Source organism: Pelodiscus sinensis, chromosome 21, assembly GCF_049634645.1.
Source record: "Pelodiscus sinensis isolate JC-2024 chromosome 21, ASM4963464v1, whole genome shotgun sequence".
NCBI classification, from domain to species: domain Eukaryota; kingdom Metazoa; phylum Chordata; order Testudines; family Trionychidae; genus Pelodiscus; species Pelodiscus sinensis.
This window is the reverse complement of record NC_134731.1, coordinates 10384391-10403099: the sequence shown is the minus strand read 5'-3', so window position 1 is coordinate 10403099 and position 18709 is coordinate 10384391. Positions and strand designations below refer to the sequence as shown.

The window sequence follows — 18709 nt, the reverse complement described above, 5'->3', positions numbered from 1 at the left end:
TACTGTGCATTCTTAACTTTGAAAGCTAACACATCTGTGTATATGCCTCTGTGTTGAACAAAACAGTTGTGTGAAAAGAGCTGGTCACTAGTAGTCTCACTTGCAAGGAAATCAGTATTCCAACATTTCATAATTTAACCCTACCTATGAAACCTCTCATTAATTAGGGATGTTATTGTGTAGCAACTGCACAATTAACCAATAAGTCTGGGCTTATCGGTTAATCTTGTTGACTACACGCATCCTCCTCAAGGGATGGTAGGAAATCAAGAGCTGGTTCCTGTGAGGAGCTGTCTTAAAAGCTGCCTCCCCAGGACCACCAGAGCCCTTCCCTGCTACCCCCTGCACACATCGGCTCCCACAGACTTACCTGGCTCCCCCTGTTGAGACCTCCTACAGAGGCAGGGAGAGACAGGAGCCACTACTGGGAGGAGGCAGCTTAAAAGTTAGTGTCCCTCCCCCAACACTAGCTCTCTGGTGTTGCCTCTATTAGTGATAGCAGCTGGGGGGGGGGGGGGGGGGGAAGAGGGCAAGAGAGGCTGCCACAAAGCAGCCTCAATCTGCAGCAGGTCCAAGCTCCCCATGGACAGAGGCTGCTACCATGGTACTGTGGGATGCTGAGCAGCCTCTGTCCTCGAGAAGGTTGCCCCGCCCCCTCCTCCCCCCCCCCCCCCCCCCTCCCGTGGACATTTCTGCTGCAAAGCAGTCTTTGTCTGCAGGAAGCTTGGATTCTCTGCAGACAGTGGCAGCAGGGAGCTGGTTTTTAACTGGCTTCCCTCGTGGACCAGCTCCTGCCTGCCGCCCCGCACTGCTGCTTCTGATAGAGAAGCTGGCTGCCAGCCCTGCCTCCAGGGACTATCAAATAGTCGTGTCACCGCTAAGGTTTGATGCAGTTACCCGACTATTCAATTGCACGATTCCTAACATCCCTGCTATTAATATTGATTCATGTTGAAGCTCAATTCATTTAGGGCTCTTCTCCCATATCTCTTTAAATGTTTAACCTAGTCTTTGGCATGTATAGAGAGCAGAGTCAGCAAATTCATTCTCCCACCTTCAGAAAGAAAGAAAAAGAAAAAAGTCAAATGTATGACTTGTAACATTACTTCAGATCTACCCAGACTGGCACAGAGCACAGAAATGGCAGCATTACAAATAAAGCTTTTATTTAATTTATTTTGGTTTCTGTAATTTTTCACCAAAAAAATTAGTTGTGTGAATAAGTAGTATGAATAATCTGCAGCTGAATACCATCAGACATAGTTTTTTCTTAACAGAGCCCAGAAGAAGTATTCATGGAAATCAGGAGACCTTTGGAATGGCACTGCAAACAGATGGATCATTTTGTTGGACTCAACTTTAACTCTAACTTTAATTTTGCACTAGTAGGGCATCTTCTAAAAGGTAAGAATAGAAAATTTGTCGTACTTGCTTTTCATGTCATATTGTAAGTTAGTTTAGAAGCATAATCAAGCCCATGAATGAACAAAGGGCAAAATCCTGGCCTTATTGAAGTCATTTGTAAAGTGCTCATTCACTTACAGTGTAAAATCCTGACTCCATTTATGGTGTGAACTGTCACCAGAAGTGTGACTTGCATTGTGTTCTTTTGAACTACTTGATGTCAAACTGCTTTCTCTTTAACCATTAGACTTAACTCCACTTCAGGTTTACTGCATATTTTAGAGGTGGTCATAATAGGACAGGAATTTAAATAAATATGTAGAATATCTACCTGCATGCTTGCAGTATTCTAATCTTTGGGAGGAGGTAGAAAATTGTTTTAGCGTATGTCCATTATTCGCTAATTTTGTGCTTGCTTATTTGGTATATTTGAAGGATTCTGAGAAAAATCTCACTGCAAATTATTGGTAAATGCATTATAAATAATAAATTATGTACTACAAACTAAATATTCAATACTTGATTTCTTCATAAATTTGTTCCCTAGGATACAGGCATCCCTCTCCTACCATCGCAGCAAGGACAGTAAGGATTTTACACACACTACTAGCTCTGGTTAACAAACATAGGAACTGTGACAAGTTTGAGGTGAATACCCAGAGTGTGGCTTACCTAGCAGGTAAAAAAGAACTTCTGCCTAACCAGAAGGAATGGGTGTAGAAATTCTTGACATGAGATTGATAAAATATTAAAAAGCTATTTAAATGAAACTTCGTCGTATATAGATGGGACTGTTCAGAAAAATAGTTGGAAGGGTTAAATCAGAGCTGTCCCGTCCATAAGATAGTTTGGGCAGCTTCTCCAGACCCCATTCTTTGGGGGAGCCCCTTGGAGGCCCAGGATGGAGATTAGCGTGTGGTTTGACACTGGCAGCAGGGGTCAGAGCTGCTTCTGCGCTTACCAGGACAGTGTGAGCAGCTGGAAGCAGACCACTCCAGCCCAGGCCTACTCAATTCTGCTTCACAGTGGCAGCAGGAAGCAGAGCACCTCAGCCTACTCCGCTTACCCAAGCAATGCAGCTGGGAGCTGGGATTTCGGGAGTGCAATGGGCTAGGGTTGGGTTGCTCCACTTCCCACCACTATGGTGAGTGCAAAAGGAGAGTTGAGCCCTGCTGCCAGAACCAGCCCCCTCGCTAATCCTCTGGACCATGTTGCATAGTGGTAAGGGTGCAATGAGGATGAGGTGGGAAGAAGGAAGTGAAGTAGGGGGGAGGGCAGGGCAGAGCCTGGGAGGTTAAGGGGTGGTGTCCCAGGCCCCACGCACCCAGGTGATGGTCCTGGATTGAATCAGTGAATGTTTATTATATGTCAAGGGAATGCTAACAGAGTTAGTAAATTCAGCAAGTAGGGTGCTTAGTGACTGACTGACGTTCAAAAATCTCCTGGGGGTGGAAGAGTTTTTAAAATGTAAATATTTCAATGTTTATGTTAAAATATAAACCAATTCAGAGTTGTAGCAGCCTAGCAAGAGTGAACAATGTGGTCATATGGAGAGGAAAATATTTAGATAAATAAAATTGTAATGGTAAACTTATCAGGGACTGTTATGAAAAATAATTCAGCTACTTGGGAAATTATTTCAAAATCTTCCTTGTCCCTTAATTGACATTAAGCATTTTAGTGAGAGAGAATTGGAGTTTCCAATGGATTTGTGTATGTCCAAAAAAAATTCATTGATTACTACATAGATGTCTGAAAATCTTACTGTCTTGGAAAACATGTTAGCTTTCTTTGGATTTTTAGCTTTGCTGACAGTGTCTGAGGAAGTTCGAAGTCGCTGCAGCCTAAAACATAGGAAGTCTCTCTTACTGACAGAGGTTTCAATGGAAAATGTTCCTATGGATACATATCCCATACATCACAGTGACACCAGCTGTAGGTCAGTGTTTCTTTGGCTTTATTTTAAACTTACAGTAGTTGTGTGAACCTCTTGATTATTTTGGGGATTATTACAGGGTACTGCATTTCACTGGTATTTTATAGATATTACATTAAACATTTTCAGCTGACACCTTTAACTAGTACATTATAATAAAGTTCAATTAGTTGGAGGGTTTATAACCAAATATGTGCAACTTTTGGCTTTTAAAAATTAAATTCCTCCACACTTTCAGGACACTAAAGGAAAACCAACCATGGTCCTCTCCAAAGGGGTCAGACAGACATCTTGCTGCCAGTTACCCCACAGTAGGACAGATTAGCCCACGAACACGAAAATCCATGAGCTTGGATATGGGACAGCCTTCACAAGCCAACACTAAAAAGCTATTAGGTAAGTAAAACTCTCAGTTTACTAATTTGGTACATCATTCTTTAAAAAGCCAAGGCAAATACAATGTTTTTGGGAGAGTATAACTTGTTTGACTTCTTTTAAACATGTTCCTATCATTTCCTCTCAGTACATACACAATTCTGGTGATAGGACAAGAAGCAATGGGCTTAAGTTGCAGCAAGGGAGGTTTAGGATGGACATCAAGAAAAATTTCCCAACTGTCAGGGTGGTTAAACACTGGAATAAATTGCCTAGGGAGGTTGTGGAATCACAGGAGATATTTAAGAGCTGGTTGATTAGACATCTATCAGGGATGATCTAGAGTTCTAGACAATGGTTGGTCCTGCTGTAAGTGTAGGGGACTGGACCTGATGACCTCTTGAGGTCCCTTCTAGTTCTAGTATTCTATGATTCTAACACTAATTTGACCAACCATCACAATTAACATCTCTCCAAACTAAGTCTCTTCTCTCTTACTTGCTTCCACTCACCCAAAAGGAAGTCGGGGGGGGGGGAGGGGAGGTGGGGGGAAGAGAAGCTTTGCAGTAGTACATGATGGCCATTCCATTCAAGCAATACAGGGCCAAAAAGATACCATTTTGCAAAGTTAAAGCTCGCTTGCAGCCTCCAGCTCTCTCCACCAAAACCTACAGCAGAAATGGGGAATCTCAGGCCCAGAGGCTGGATGCAGCCCTGAGCTTGCCTGGATCTGGCTTCCGTGGCTCAGCATTGGGGAGCCTGTGCTGGCACTCCAGCCACCCAACTGCGGGGTTGGGTCACACCAAATCTACTAGCCTCGGCCCCCTTAGGATCTGGTGTGTGAGGGGAAAGTGGGGAATGTATTTCTCCTCAGTCAAGGGCTTCTCGCTTTGCTTCTCTCTTGTTTGTGGCCCCCAACTGATTTTTCTGTGGGTCAGCAGTCCCCAGCCTAAAAAAATTTCCCCACCCTTGACCTAGAGGACTAACCTGACCACCTCTGCTGATCTCAATGCCTGGGGTTAACACCAGACACCGGTTAGAGTCCCAGACCATGTAGAGTTTTTGGCAGTTGTTTCTTTTTTTTTTTTTTATTGAAGTACTGAAATATATAACAATTTCACTGTCTTTGAAAAGAAATGGGAAAAAAAAGCAGTTTTCAGTCTTGGTGACTTTAGTCACATCCTTGTAAATTTCATAAGGAATTCTTTTAGAATTTCCTTGGAAAAAAGGCAACTCTTCGGGACATAATTAAAATTTGTACAAAGATGAAAACCAATTTTTCTTAATCGCCAGCTACATGTTAACTGACAGCTCCTTAACTTATTAGGTATATGGATGAAGGACTCTGAACGGCACAGGAACAAACAAAAATGATAGGACTTTCCTAGCCTATTGCATCAGTCCTCTTCTGTTACATAACTTACAAGTTACTCTACTATTCAACAAAAGGTGCCTCTTAATTTCCTTAGAGGGTAAAACTGGAGTAGTTGAGTAGGGCTTGCTTAGTGGTAATTGCAAGACAAATCAAGTCTTGAAGATTGAGGAATTGACTCTGTATAGCCACAGAACAAGTCTAGTACATGTGATGGTTGTAGAAGCTTCCTACACTACATTGCCAAACTGTGCTTCAACCATGCTCTAGAGCAGGGGCGGGCAATAATTTTTGATGGGAAAGCTACTTTTGGAAAGTGGTTGAGGACCACACTCTTCCATGATATTAATGGAGGAGATGCGGGGTCTGGGATGGAGGTTGGGTGCTGATGGGAGCTTGGGGAAAGGGGCTGGGGTGCAGGAAGGAGACTGGAGTCTGGTAGTGAGTTGGGATGAAGCAGGCAGTTGTGCCCTAGGGCAGGGGATTGGAGTGAAAGGGTTTGGGATGTGACCTAGTGTAGGAGGGGATTGTGATCTCGGGCAGGGGATTGGGGTGCCAGATCTGGGAGGGGCTATGGGTGCCAGAGGGGGACAGAGGGTTTTGGTATGTTGAGTGAGGGGGGCAGAGAGTTGGGGTAGGAAAGGGCTGAGGTGCCAGAAGCAGGCTGTGGCCAAGAGACTTACTTGCCAGCTGCCAAACTAGCTTGCCTGCCTGCAGACTTAAAATGTTTGCCTGCCTGCCTGCCCATGTGCTTCATCGTAACTGAGCTGAGGAGGGGGGGTGTGGTTCTTCCTGACTGCCTGTTCCTTCAACAAGCAGCTCACATTGGCTAGTTTCTGCCAATGTGTTAACAAGAAGATGATCAGAGAGGGTGTGGAGCCCCTACTGGATGAAGGAGGTAAGCTAGTGACAGATGATGTGGGGAAAGCTGAAGTACTCAATGCTTTCTTTGCCTCTGTATTCATGGACGAGGTTGGCTCCCGGACTAATGTGCTAAGTGACGCAAGAAGGGATGAAGATCGACAGCTCTTGGTGGGTAAAGAACAGGTTAGGAACTATTTAGAAAAGCTAAACATACACAAGTCCATGGGTCCGGACTTAATGTATCCGAGGGTACTGAGGGAGTTGGCAAATGTCATGGAGGAGCCTTTGGCCATTATCTTTAAAAAGTTGGTGGAGATCGGGACAGATCCCGGATGATTGGAAAAAGGCAAATGTAATGCCCATCTTCAGAAAAAGGAAGAAGGACGATCCAGGGAACTATAGGCTGGAAAAATCACAGAAGGGATCCTTAAGGAATCCATTTTGAGGCACTTGGAAGAGAGGAAAGTGATTAGGAATAGTCAGCATGGATTCACAAAGGGCAAGTCGTGCCTGACCAATCTGATTAGCTTCTATGATGAGGTAACTGACTCTGTGGACATGGGAAAGTCAGTGGATGTGATATACCTTTACTTTAGCAAGGCTTTTGATATGGTCTCCCACAATATTCTTGCCAGCAAGTTAAGGGAATATGGATAAGATAAATGGACAGTAAGATGGATAGAAAGCTGGCTAGAAGGCCGGCCCCAGCGGGTAGAGATCAACAGCTCGATGTCAGGATGACTGTTGGTTTCTAGCGGAGTGCTCCAAGGTTCGGTTCTAGGACTGGTTTTGTTCAGTATCTTTATTAATGACCTGGATGAGGGGATAGATTGCACCCTCAGCAAGTTTGCAGATGACACTAAGCTAGGGGGAGAGGTAGATACGGTTGAGGGCAGAGAGAGGGTCCAGAGTGACTTAGACAAATTGGAGGATTGGGCCACAAGAAATCTGATGAGGTTCAACAAGGACAAGTGCAGAATCCTGCACTTCGGATGGAAGAGTCCCAAGCATTATTACAGACTGTGGACCAACCAGCTAAGTAGTAGTTCTGCAGAAAAGGACCTGGGGGTTACAGTGGATGAGAAGCTGGATATGAGTCAACAGTGTGCCCTTTTAGCCAAGAAGGCTAATGGCATATTACATTGCATTAAAAGGAGCATTGCCAGCAGATCCAGAGATGTCATTATTCCCCTTTATTCGGCTCTGGTGAGGCCACATCTGGAGTATTGTGTCCAGTTCTGGGCCCCACACTACAAAAAGGATGTGGATGCATTGAAGAGGGCTCAGCAGAGGGCAACCAAAATGGTTAGGGGGCTGGAGCATATGACCTATGAGGAGCAGCTGAGGGAGTTGGGTCTGTTTAGTCTGCAGAAGCAAAGAGTGAGGAGGGATTTGATAGCAGCCTTCATCTTCCTGAAGGGAGCTTCCAAAGAGGATGGAGAAAGGCTGTTCTCAGTGGTGACAGATGTCAGAACAAGGAGCAGTGGTCTCAAGTTGTGGTGGGAGAGGTCCAGGTTGGATATTAGGGAAAAACTATTTCACTAGAAGAGTGGTGAAGCACTGGAATGGGTTACCTAGGGAAGTAATGGAATCTCCATCCCTAGAGGTGTTTAAGTCTCAGCTTGACAAAGCCCTGACAGGGTTGATTTAGTTGGGATTGGTCCTGCCTAGAGCAGGTGGCTGGTCTTGATGACCTACTGAGGTCTTTTCCAGCTCTGTGATTCTATAAGAATGTGCTGGGGGCAGGGACGGCTCCTAAACCTCCTCTCTCCCCTCCAGTTTTAAAACAGAAACGGAGCCCTGCAGCCACGTTTCTGCACGGTGTGCGGGGCTGCAGGTCAAGCTAGGGAGCCTGCTTGGGGCTCCCCACTGTCTTAGTGGGCAGGATCAGGTGGCTTGGTAGGCTGGATCCAGCCCACGCGCCGTATTTTACCCGGGCCTGCTCTAGAAGTTCTCAGGCCCAAGGGAAGAGAGGATAGCTTAGTGGCCATGGCCATTAAATCTTTGGTCTTCCTGTTGAACCTTATAATAAGGACTCCAGTTAGTACCAGTGGTTAAGCAGTTGGTGCAGACACATGACAACTGGAAACATAATGAGACCACAAAAATAATTTGATTAACGTACAGGCCACCAAGCAATCAGATAGTAACTGGAAGGTGCTATCAAGTGTTCGATTTAAATTGGGAACCTAGAAATCCATAACCTATTACCTAGCACTTGAGCAGTTCTTAGTTCTTACTCTTTCTAAATGTTGGGACTGTGTAAGGCCTCTGAGTGTTTAATGGCAGGTGATTCCCTAAGGGGCAGAATATCCCGAAGTTCATGATTTCATCTTGTCTGTAGGACGGAGAGTAAAGGAGAAGGACTGTGGCATAGCAGGTTAATACTCAGGTCAAGTGGGAGTGATGATTTCATAATATTGGATGGTATCTGCTATGTCCAAGCTTCCTGCCCTGGGCAGCTAGACAACTATCATGAGCTGCTGGCTTCTGTTTACTTCTCAAGGCTGGACAACAATGGCGTGGATAGTGTATAGGTTTATATTGCTTTTATAACTTTTCAGGGATTTGCACAATACTTATCCACATCTTGTTTACCTCGGCCCAGTGCTGTCTATCTTCTCACCTTTCATAAACACTAAAGTATGAACACAGAGAGGAGGAGAAGTGATTCTCTTGCTAGTAACAAGGCATTAGAATATTTACTAAATGTTAGACATTGTAGTGTCCTAGGAAATAGATTTCAGGAAATAGATTTCAGGAACGGAGCAGCACACACTAAGCATCTGAGCCTTAAATATTGACTTTTTAAAATTGGCTGCTGAACTCATGTATATTATTTAAAAAATGGTCTGGTAGCACTTTATAAGACTAACAAAACATGTAGATGGTATCATGAGCTTTCGTGGGCATGGGACATTACCAATTTAACAACCATTGAAGGTGCTAACAGCTCTCTGAGAAGTATCTTTCCTGACATGGGAATCTATCTGTTGACTTCGGATTTTTATCTGCTTAGGTTTAAGTACACATTCTCCAGATACTTACTGATGCTGTCTCCCACCTCCCTTCCTTACTCCCCCACCCTCAACTCCCCCCATTTATTTTGAGTGTTCACATCCCAAACTCATAACTCCGGTCATCTGAAGAAGTGGGCTGTGCCCATGAAATTTCATGATACCATCTACATGTTTTGTTAGTCTATAAAGTGCTACCACACCATTTGTTAGTTTTTTACAGAAAAAAAAAAACAACTCGGCTACCCCCTGAAGCTGATGTATATTGTGTTAGCCAAGCATTTCCAAAGATGTGACCGTGATATCCCAGGTTCAAGTGTGACTTTATCTATAGCTAATGTATCCACAAATGCAAATTGTTGTAGAACACCAGCTGGACAAAGGCCTGTAGAGGTCCTACCCTTGTAGGGATGTGTGTCACTGTTCAACACAAAAGGTATGTGTCACAGAAGACCGTGAGACCACCCTCCCAGTGCTTTTGTCCCACATGTTCTGGGTAAGGTTGTACCTTCATAGCAAAAAAAATCAGTACCTTACAATTCAGATATACACAGAGTATTCACTGTGGTTTGATTTAATTTCTTGAGGGGGGGGTCTTTCTTTTTTTCCTTTTTTAGGTACAAGGAAAAGTTTTGACCATTTGATATCAGACACAAAGGCTCCTAAAAGGCAAGAAATGGAATCTGGGATTACCACACCTCCAAAAATGCGGAGAGTAGCTGAAAATGACTATGACATGGGTGAGAAGAAAGACAAAACAAGTTTTAACTATTCCTAGTAATAAATGCAGTGTTGTGCACATGAACAGGGGATGATTACTGAATTCAGTGTTCATTTATTTTGTCTATAACAAGGCAATTGATAGCATTTGTCGTAACAAAACAAGCCGTCTAGAAAGTCTCCAACCTTTTCTAACATTGGCAATTGAACCTTGAATCCCTACAGTTGAACAAAGTGAATATGGAGACCTAGAGTAAAAGGCAGCCAAAACTAAATATTGCATGGCTGAATTAAATCGAGTAAACCAAATTATACTCTTTATATATTTATCAGCACTGAATGCTGTGTGTTTTTACAAAGGAAGCAGTGACCTTATGGATAGAGCACTGGACTAGCACTGAGGAAGCTTGGGTTTTGTTTCTGGTTCTGCCACTGGTCTGCTGGGTGGCCTTGGCCAAGTCACTTCACTTCCCTTGACCTCAGTTTCCCCTTTCTGTGAAATGGGGTATTGATTTTTACCTCTTGATGAAAATATTGCAAAAGATGTTGTTGTTGGTATTATTTATTACAAACTTGCTTTTTATCATGTACAAGTCACTGTTTCATGGGAGTTGTAGGTGGCTGAATTTGATGGGATGGTATAAAATTCTTTGTTGTTTAATTCTTGTGCTCTGGCTGAGTAAGTCTCTTTTTCTGGCAGAAACCCAGAGAATATCGCCCCAACAACACCCACACCTTCGGAAAGTTTCTGTGTCTGAGTCTAATGTCCTCCTGGATGAAGAGGTTCTTACTGATCCAAAAATTCAAGCCCTGCTGCTTACTGTCCTTGTAAGCACACTTTTCCCGTATTATGCTGTGTTTTTAAATGCACTACTTCTTTAAAACCGGCATGTATGTTTCAGTGCAATGCTAGTAGGGCTTGATTGATAAGGGTCTGTCCCTGATGGGTAAAAAGTATTCTGTTTTGCCCACTAATATCTAGGATATCCAAGAGACTTGCATATTCAGTAATCATAGACAGGCAAATATTCAATGTTTTTATGCCCCTTTTTTGCAGAGCACATCAGTATGTGCATTACTTTTTTTTTTTTAACAAAAACATCATAAATTGCTGGAACTAACTCAATTGGAGTTTTAAACTTACCTGAGCACAGTGACTGAGGGTTGCAGTATAAATTTCTTTAAATATTCTCCTAGCCCGCTCCAATGCACTCCCCGTCACTGTCATGTTTAATCTGAATTTCTTTGTTGTTACTGAAACACTTTGAAGTTTGTATAAATTGCTAAACTTACATTTTTTTAAAAAAATAAGTGGGATTTGTTGACAACTTTTCTCACCAAAAGAGGGAATGTATTCACTAAAAATTTTGCCAGATTTTAAAATGTTGACCAACTCTATTTATTGTAAGTCTCCTTTGTGCACATGAAATAGTTAAATTGTCCTTAAAAAAAGCCCACCCTTAATGTCATATGCTAGTGTTCCTTTTTTGGCAATCAAGTGCTGCTAGCGATAATCTAGTGTCATGTCTTGATAATTAAGCACAAATGTTCGCCTCCCAAATTAGAGAGACTGATTTTTGTCCTTTGTGTTATTCCAGGCAACGTTAGTAAAGTACACTACAGATGAATTTGACCAACGAATTCTTTATGAATATTTAGCAGAAGCCAGTGTCGTCTTCCCAAAGGTCTTTCCTGTTGTGTAAGTGATTAAAACTCTGTGTATATCATAATCTTCATAATAAGCTTGCTGCTTTACACTTGCATAAAGTAACTTCTGGAATGGCAATTGGGTTGCGCAACATTTTTCACCCCAGGTTGCTAGTTCAGATTGTAAGAATTGACGGCTGTTATCATTAGAAGCTATTTGGTGGCCTATGTGAAATGAGTTTGGTGTTCTTGGTGGTAGAGGTAGGGCCAGACTGAGGCATGGGTGAGCTGGGCAGCTGCCCAGGGCGCCAACCTATGCAGGGGTGCCTGATGGCAGCTGTAAGGAGTGCGCAGCATCCGTTATAGCTGCCATCAGGCGCTGCACGCCCAGCTTCCGTAGCGCTGGCTAGCAGCACTCTTCCCCCCCCCCCCCCCCCCCCCCATGGCCGTGTGGCCCTGCATGGCCCAGCGCACGCGCCAGCAGCGCTCACCAGGCCAGGCTGGGCAGTGTATGTGCCGTGCTCCCTGGGGGCATGCCCCGGGCTGCACGTCAGCGGCTGTGGCCGGCCCGCACACACACTGTGCGCCCCAGGGGCTGGCCCGCGCATGTGCCGTGTGCCTTGGGGGAGGGCCCATGCTCCCTGGGGGGGTGGGCCCGTGCATGCACTGTGTGCCTGGGGGCAGCACTGTGCGCTCGAGCCCAGGGCGCCAAAAGGGCTTGGGCCTGCCCTGGATAGAGGTATCCTCAATTCAGAAACCACCCCCAGTTGGTACTAAGAAGTACCCTTATGGACTGTTTCCACAGAGAAGCCAAAGGCCTTGAAGACCAAATTATGCTCTGGCGTAGTCCTTCCAAGTCAGAGTTTGGATGCTTTGGCCTGACTGTGGAGAAGCTATCTCTGCTGTTGTCCATATTGTTCAGTTTGCATGTTCAGTAGCCCAACAGTTTCTTCCAAACCCACCCAAATCTCTCAATGCTGACTGCAGCCATTGGTCCAGCTGTTCAGTCATGGTTATAGGGGTTTTTTTTACTGGTATTGAAGTGACCCATTGAAACGAGTTATGTAAAGTGAACCCAAGTATACTCTTTGTATGCGATTCTGCATACAACATGTTTGCTTAGTTTGTTATGGTGGTGGTTTCTGCGTGCAAAAAATACAGTTTAGGAAAATCCAACTATCATGTAATTTGTGTGAAGCAAAATGCAGGACAATGTAGCACTTTAAAGACTAACAAGATGGTTTATTAGATGATGAGCTTTCGTGGGCCAGACCCACTTCCTCAGATCAAATAGTGGAAGAAAGCAGTCACAACCATATATACCAAAGGATACAATTAAAAAAAAGTGAACAAATATGAAAAGGACAAATCACATTGCAGAACAGAAGGGGGATGCGGGGGGGTGGGAAGGGGGAGGAAGGAAGGTAAGTGTCTGTGAATTGCTGATATTAAAGGTAGGGAGAGTGGGATGTTTGTGAGTTAATGGTATTACAGGTGATAATTGGGGAAACTGTCTTGGTAATGGGTGAGAAAGTTCAAAGACTTGTTAAGTCCTTGTTGGCAAGTGTCGAATTTTAACATGAATGACAGTTCAGAGGATTCCCTTTCAAGTGCAGATGTAAAAGGTCTTTGTAGCAGAATGCAGGTGGTTAAGTCATTTAGAGAGTGTAATTTGTGTGGACTTCTTAAATTGAGGTGTGATATTTTTTCTACAACACGCACATCATCCTTTTATAAAATGGTCAGACTCAAAGGAATTTCACATGTCATTGAAAACAAACTGGGAGTAATTGGCATCCTTTAGCAGTGTCAGAAATAATACCAAAGATTGAGTAAATCCAGAGATTTATTTTACAAGTTGTTTCCTCGTAAATAATTCAAATATTTGATTTTGCATGTCTGAGTATTTTTAATTGCTAATTAAAGAAATGAGTTGCTGAATTACATTTTCTATGTCTGAGATTTTTCAAAAGCACTGAGGTGACTTAAGAGCATAAATAAGTCCCATTCAAAGTGAATAAGTTGTGCTCCTGAATCACTTGGACACTGCTGAAAATCCCATCCCAATAGCTTTATTTGATAAATGAATCTGCAGTTCATCTTCAGCTTTAAGTAACTACATGAACAAAACAAAGACACTTACTTTTGTATTGTTTAGGCACAATTTATTGGACTCCAAGATCAATACCCTTTTGTCACTGTGCCAAGATCCAAATTTGTTGAATCCAATTCATGGGATCGTTCAGAGTGTTGTCTACCATGAGGAATCTCCACCCCAGTACCAAACTTCTTACCTACAAAGTAAATATCTTTCTTCTTCTTTTTTTAAACCGCTTTACTGTAAAATAAATAAATAATGCTTCTGTCAAGATTACTGCTGCCCAGAATTAATAGAGTGGGGTTTTTCTAAATTTCACAAACCGTAATGTGGCAGTGTGCAAAGCTGCCTCCTCTCCCTATGCAGCAAAAAAGAGCACAGGGAGCAGCTACCTGCTTTGAGCAGCACTGCTCCATGCCACAGGGACAGGCGGGCCGACTTAAAAGGCTTGGCGGGCTGGATCTGGCCTGCAGGCCATATCTTGCCTGCTTCTGATCTAACTGGTAAATAAATTGTAGAGGGTAACATTTCTAACCCACCTTAAGCCCTGTTTTCAGAGTGACTTAGGCACTGAAAGTCCATGACATTTTGGCTCCTAAGTTCATTTTGAAAATATGACTTTAGGCTCCAAAGTAATTTGCCCTTTTGGAATTTTTATGTATATTTAAACTCTTAACATGACAGCCTCCCATTTTAATTTGAGGCTTGGAATTCATTTATTATACTTCAGATGTAATATTGTTTGAGTGTGCATATTATGTAATACATATATTTATACTATGCACACTGCTCAGTAGCTGTACTTTTTACATATTGAACACAAAATTTAGTCTATTTTTATACCTAAGAAATGTCATGTTCTGTAACTGAGAGATCTTTACATAACATCATTTTATGTAAGCCAATGCAAGATGCATCTTTCTTAGAATTTTGATAGGAAAACCTAATATGAGAAAATTGTTATATGGTGGTAATAGTCATATAATTTGTTACAGGTTTTGGATTTAATGGGTTGTGGAGGTTTGCTGGGCCATTCTCTAAGGTAAGAATAGTATGTAAAATGTGAATTCTTCAGAGTCTTGTCTTTATTCTCTATATAGAGCACCAGGATGTCCCTTATGGTACCATATATCAGTATTAAAAAACGATGTTGATATAACAGACTAGCCCCCTAGGCAAACTTTAATGAGCAAGGCAGTAACTAGCCCTCAGGCAGACCTAACAAATCTTGGTAGATTTTGTAAGCAGGTATGAGAACATAATAGTGGTACCTACTCTTAAGCTATTAGTCAAGTAAGAGCAGTCATGATGGTAAATAACCCTTTGCAATGATCCTGTTATCGTTAAGAGCCCCTTGACATGTTACTATCAACACATCTCAAGTTCTGTAGTACAGGCAGTCCCCGGGTTACGCGAATCCGACTTACGTCGGATCCGTACTTACGAACGGGGCTTTTCTCGCCCCGGAGGAGGCGGGTGGCAGGACCACCCAGACGCGCCGCGGTCCTGCCGCCCGCATCCTCCGGGGCAAGAAAAGCTGCTCCACGTCTCCCTGGTCTGCTGGGGGGGCCCCCCAGCAGACCAGGGAGACACGGAGCAAAGCCGCGGAGGACCCAGGCGGCGGGACCCAGTGCCGAGGGGGGGCCCCCAGCAGACCAGGGAGACGCGGAGGACCCGGGCAGCGGGACCGGGGCGCGTCTGGGCAGTCCCCCCACCTGCGTCTCCCTGGTCTGCTGGGGGCGGGACGCAGCTAGTGCGCCCCCCCCCTCTCCCCCAGCAGACCAAGCTTTTCTCGGGACGCCTGTGGGTAGAGCAGCTGGGGCGCTGCCGGTTGGTCCCGCAGCGCTGCTCTCAGCGCTACTGGACCAACCCGGCAGCACCCCAGCTGCTCTGCCCCAGGCTTCCTGGAATCAGCTGCTGATCAGTTTCAGCAGCAGCTGACTTGGGGACACCTGGGGTAGAGCAGCTGGGGTGCTGCCGGGTTGGTCCCCACAGCGCTGAGGTGCGGCGCTGCGGGGACCTACCCAGCGGCGCCCCAGCTGCTCTGTCCCAGGCGTCCAGATTCAGCCGCTGTAGAAACTGATCAGCGGCTGATTCCAGGAAGCAGGGGGCAGAGCAACTCTGCCTCGGGCTTCCTGTAGTCAGCCGCTGGTCAGTTTCAGCAGCGGCTGAATCTGGACGCCAGTTCCGACTTACATACAGATTCAACTTAAGAACAAACCTACAGTCCCTATCTTGTACGTAACCCGGGGACTGCCTGTATATGTATTTTGTGGCTTACACAGATGTGGAAATCAATACAGAAGTAAATTCACAATGATAAATTTCACATTATACATGGAACGCAATACAAGTATTGACCATCTGTGCCGCAATTTGTTCGGTCAGGTCAATGTAACAAGGACCAAATGGGCAGAGATGGACAGTGGGTTGGATATTAGATTTAAAGAGGCACAGATAATGTTTATAAATCATCAGAGCTAGAAGGAGCAGTGCTCCTTTTAGAAGGAGCAGTGCTCCTTCTAAAAGAAATTTCAGCATTGTTGCTACCACTCATTACTTGATGCTGCTGCTATTCAATGGGGTGTTCATATTATAATTACAGATTGCCTTGAGTGCATATTAAAATTAATCTGAACATGAGCCAAGATTGGACTTTGCAGATGCCCACGTAAAATGCTTAAAGACTTAGACAAAGCAAGTGAGCAAACATCAAAGTAAGGTTTGAGGTAAAACTTCTGTTGATATTGGTGGAAGAGAAAAAGGAAAGATTTAATTTTTATTTCCACAGCAAACACAAATCCCAGACTATGCTGAGCTTATTGTGAAGTTTCTTGATGCTTTGATTGACACATATTTGCCTGGAATTGATGAGGAAACCAGTGAGGAATCCCTACTGACGCCTACATCTCCTTATCCTCCAGCAGTGCAGAGCCAGCTTAGTATTACTGCTAACCTTAACCTTTCTAATTCTATGACCTCACTCGCAACTTCCCAGCATTCCCCAGGTCAGTACATGGTTTTATGCTATCTCTATAAAGGGACCATATTAAATCTAACATTGATATAGCCCCACAAACAAGAAGTGTCATTAATGCTCCAGAGACATGAATATATTAAACAACATAGCATTCTCTGTTATTAAAATATTCATGACATTATTGCATCTTGATGTTGGGTTTTCTTTGTCATGGAAGTTGTCTTCTGACCCTGTGAGTGGGACCTAATGTCGCCATATGTTACTTGTATCGACACTGAACGGGGTAACAAAGAAAACTTGGAAAATACCTAGGGATTCAAGTTTTTCTTCTTGTTGGTGACACATGCAGAGAATTGACATCCAGGTGCAGCAGCATGCTGGAAAGAACTAAATTTTAGTATAGAGCACTACAAATGTAAACATTTACATTTGTGTTGATATCTCAGCATAGTTAATCATGGAAATAACCATATGAGATTCAAGATAGGAACATGCAAATTAATCCCCCCAGAGGAAAAAACCTTTAAAACTTCCATGTTCAGTTGGAGATGAACCCTGCAAAGCAATAATGCTGATGGAGACTTGGGGGATAATGCTAAAGAAACTAATTAGATACAGATTGGTAATATAATGAGCCAGTGGGGGGAAAAAACCCACTGCAGTTTAAGGGTGCACAGGAAATAGCGTGATGTCACAGAACAGAGGGGCAATAGTCCCACTGATTTAAAGAACTGGTGTTCCCACACCTGAAACACTGCTTCGTTTCTGACCATGTTTCTAAAAGATACTGGTAAATTGAAAGAGGTTCCAAAGAGAATGACCGCTAAGTATTAAAAAAGAGTAAATGACAATGGAATGGAATACTTTAACATATTTGGGGAGAAAATAGGGAAAGATCGGGAGGAAATAGAACTGCAGATCTTTGTATGCACAGGGATGAATAGCGAGCAAGGTGAGGTTCTGCATTTTGCAGTTCATGAGGGTATGAGCAAGTGGCAGTAGGATGAAATGTTCAAAGAAAAGACAGGCTGTATATTTGGAGATATTCTCTTGGTGAATTAGGCAGTGGTTTTGGGTTGCTTAACTTATAAATCTTCTAGTAATGTTTTTTCTGTGTTTTAATCACAGCAATATATATCATTTTGCCATGTTACATTCAAATTACTACAGCTCTGACAATTTAAAAATAATATTTTTTGTTCCATGCTTATTTTTTTATTCTGGGTGCAAGGATTGGTAGCCTCTTGTTGCTTGCCTTTAGGTCCAGGCTGTGTTCATTGCCTCAGATTTCTGACTGGCTTCAGTTAGCCCCGAATTGACAGTCAATGCGCTTAAGAAATCTAGCCTTCCAGATCTCCTTTCCACTCACATCTGTTGTCCATGTTTCTTTGTCTATATGATGATAAATACTGGGTTCACAAAAGATGAGTCAATACCTTGGTTATCAAAACGAGTGACACTGAAGTGTATTTAAAATCCTACCATTTCATGACTTAATTGTGACCTCTCAACTGTATCTGTCCAGCTTTTCAGAGCAAGTGAAACCCGCTAGCTGATTTAATCATTGGGGAGAGAGTGCTAGAATTATGTTTTGAGAAAATTGAGCCAGTCTAGATGGAAAAGTCTGTTATCCTCAGGAGAAACTGGCTCATTTCCCAGGTTTTAGCTAAGCCAAGAAGATTCATTTCACTAAATAGCTCTCCCCTGAGTAGGAGTGGAGTATTTGTTTTTCAGAGTTGTACCTGTCTATGATGCTTTATCAATAGCACAGTTCAGCCTTAAGGGGTCTTGCATTGTCACTGCAGTCTTGTTGCTGTGTCCTTATTACAGAGGTTCATGCCGAGGACAAATAACAAGACTCGAAGTAAGAAACAGAATAATTGGATTTAGTAATCACAAGGTGTTACAATTACCAACACTCTTTTTCTGTAATAAATTATTACAGTAGATGGTGGCTTTAGAAATCCTTGGAAAAGTCATTTTTTTACATTGCAAGTACTTTTAATGTTCCTATCTTTAATTTCTTAAATAACAAGGTGTTTTTAGCTTTATTTATAAATATTCAGTAATTCCTTTGGCAGAAGTAATATAAAGCAATGAGTAGTCAAGTGTCAAGTTGTTCAACTTTGTTACAAACAGAAAACCTCATGAAGATCTTAAGATGGTGTCTCAGTAGTATTACTGTGATTGTTTCCAGGAACTCAGTTGAACATCAGTTTATTTCTGAAAATTTTGAAATGACTATAAATACAAATAGCACCTAAGATTCCTGTTTCAGCAAAAAAAAAGTACAGGG

General features: G+C 43.2%; 1 protein-coding gene across 3 annotated transcripts in view; it reads left to right on the top strand.

Annotated features, from left to right (window-relative positions):
- NF1 (neurofibromin 1) overlaps positions 1-18709 on the top strand; it is a 202710-nt gene that overhangs the window by 168577 nt on the left and 15424 nt on the right. For all 3 annotated transcript variants that reach the window (XM_075904830.1, XM_075904829.1, XM_075904831.1), the window contains 10 exons: positions 1278-1404; positions 1952-2083; positions 3208-3343; positions 3579-3736; positions 9586-9708; positions 10389-10516; positions 11287-11387; positions 13494-13636; positions 14429-14475; positions 16225-16441. In XM_075904830.1, the coding sequence (XP_075760945.1) occupies positions 1278-1404; positions 1952-2083; positions 3208-3343; positions 3579-3736; positions 9586-9708; positions 10389-10516; positions 11287-11387; positions 13494-13636; positions 14429-14475; positions 16225-16441 (1312 nt within the window). The remainder of the gene's footprint in view (positions 1-1277; positions 1405-1951; positions 2084-3207; positions 3344-3578; positions 3737-9585; positions 9709-10388; positions 10517-11286; positions 11388-13493; positions 13637-14428; positions 14476-16224; positions 16442-18709) is intronic.